The 2,232-nt window shown below is 38.1% G+C and overlaps 1 protein-coding gene across 1 annotated transcript; it reads left to right on the top strand.

Moving 5' to 3' along the window:
- Positions 1-1,118: 1,118 nt before the first annotated feature.
- Positions 1,119-1,634, top strand: LOC147505430 (uncharacterized). Its single transcript, XM_086605544.1, has one exon. It carries the CDS (start codon positions 1,119-1,121, stop codon positions 1,632-1,634), a length of 516 nt encoding a protein of 171 aa, XP_086461670.1.
- Positions 1,635-2,232: the final 598 nt, after the last annotated feature.

Raw genomic sequence — 2,232 nt, 5'->3', positions numbered from 1 at the left:
CTCCGAAGTTCAAAAATCCAAAATTGAGCCAATATGAAGGAGCTACGGACCCCATGGACCATCTGTTTAGTTATCGACATCAGTTTTCTATATATCAGGGCACCGAATATTGGGATACTGTCTTATGTCGGTCATTTTCATCAAGTTTGAAAGGAAAAGCATTGAAGTGGTTTTGCACAATTCCAGAAGGATCCATTTCATGTTTCAAAGAGATTAAAGAAAGGTTCCTCACTAATTATGGTCACCAGAAGGTGAAGCCAAAGCAAGTATTAACTTTATTTCAGTTGAAGCAAGCAAAGAAGGAGTCATTAAAAGATTTTTTAACAAGATTCAAGGCTGAAACACAGCCGGTGGAAAGGTTGGATGAGTTAGAGATGACAGGGGTCATAGCTTTTCAAGCGGGGGTTATCCCAGAATCTTATATGCATAAGTATCTGTTGAGGAAAGAAGTGAAAACTTTGCAAGAGTTGTATGATAAAGTGGATAGAGATATCATAGTAGAAGAAGGGTTAAGAACCGTCATGGTGCAAGCAGTATTGCAAGTCACTGATACGGGGAAAAAAAAGAAAGATAATAATGATCGATATGAGAATCGAGACTCCTCGAGGTCAGATAACAAAAGACCTTAGGAGCATTATACAAATCGAGATAATCAGTCTTAACAACGAAGAAAATATGACAAAACATTGAAAGAGGAGTTTGATCCTAGTAATTTCATAGCTTTAAATTCTATGGCAGAAGATATTTTGCAGCGAATAGCAAAGGAAGATTTTGTGGTATGGCCGAAATACACTCTTAGAGAAATAAAAGGAAGGCCATATTGTCAATTTCACAAGATTGAGAACCACGAGACAAATAGGTGTCTCCAGTTATTAAAGGAGATAGACAGGCTTATGAACTAAGAGAATTTCGGTCGATGTTAGACCTGCAGAAACAACAACCATAAGAGAAAAGCCATTGGGTGTAATAAACATGATTTACAAGGGAGAAATTCCTCGAAAAAAATTGTTCGAGACAAGATAAGGAAGATATCGACGTTCAAAGAAGTTCATAAGGTCAATATCGAGCCGGTGCCAGTAAATCAGCAGTTGATATCGTCTAGCATTCCTAGAGCAATCATGTTCGTACCGGAGGATTTGTCTAAGGTTATGTTGCCACATGATAATCCGTTGCTAATCACTCTGCGTATTTCGGGCTATGATGTGCAAAAGATTTTGGTAGATTGTGGAAGTTCAGTTAATATTTTATTTTGGAAAGCATTCAAAGGAGTTGGTCTCGATGAGACGCACTTAAAACCACCAAAATTCAATTTATATGGTTTTAATGGAACTTCTACTAAACTTGCTGGGGAGATAAAATTGCCAGTTCGAGCTGGACCCCAAACGGTAATGACGAAGTTCATGGTCATTAAGCACCAATCTGATCACAATGCAATATTGGGGAGGAAATGGATACATAAAATGAGGGCTGTGCCAAGTACATTTTATCAAGTTCTTCGGTTCCCAACTGTATATGGACTGCATGAGATTAGTAGTGACCAGTCTGAATCAAAAAAGTGTAATTTCGTTATAGTAAAGGGAATGATGAAGGGGAAAACCCAAGACACTGGGGGCGTCTTGGAAAACTCTGCTTAGCAGTTACAACAAACTTTGCTTACCGACATAGTACAAAATATCGGGATATGGCAAAATATCGACCTCTGATTTATGGATATGTATCGTGGATATATCCCCCTGTGTGGGGATATATTACATTTGGGCATCTGTAAATATCGTGGATATATCGATAAATATCGACAAATATCGACAAATATCCACAGACTATGTGTGGGTATTTCTGACTGCAAATATCATGGATATATCGCGATATATCGATAAATATCCACAAATATCGACAAATATCGATAAATATCTATATTTTCTTTGAATGTGGTCATTATAAAGGTTGAATTTGATCAGTCCTTACAAGTGTGAATAATGGAGAAGATTGCGATGGGTCGAAGTTTTGGTCGAGCTTGCTTTGGGGACGAAATTGCCTACATATCAAGATTTTGTGATGAACTTGAATCAAGTCAGACATTGTTCCCTCCTTTCCTCTATCAGCTCAAGTCCCTGTCTTGATGAGAATAAATGAGCTTTTAGACAGTGTATTTATAAGCGCGACTGATGCTACGACTTTAACTAACACAACTACGTTGGCGTTCTTGCCGTTAGCGTGCATGTGCCATGTTGT

The sequence above is a fragment of the Coptis chinensis genome, chromosome 4 (assembly GCF_015680905.1).
Source record: "Coptis chinensis isolate HL-2020 chromosome 4, ASM1568090v1, whole genome shotgun sequence".
Taxonomy (NCBI): Eukaryota; Viridiplantae; Streptophyta; class Magnoliopsida; order Ranunculales; family Ranunculaceae; genus Coptis; species Coptis chinensis.
Note: the sequence above shows the minus strand (reverse complement) of the source record. Positions and strands in the feature narration are given on the sequence as shown.

Excerpts from the sequence above, each read along its gene's own strand:
- LOC147505430 (XM_086605544.1), top strand. The coding sequence starts at position 1,119 with ATGTTCGTACCGGAGGATTTGTCTAAGGTTATGTTGCCACATGATAAT.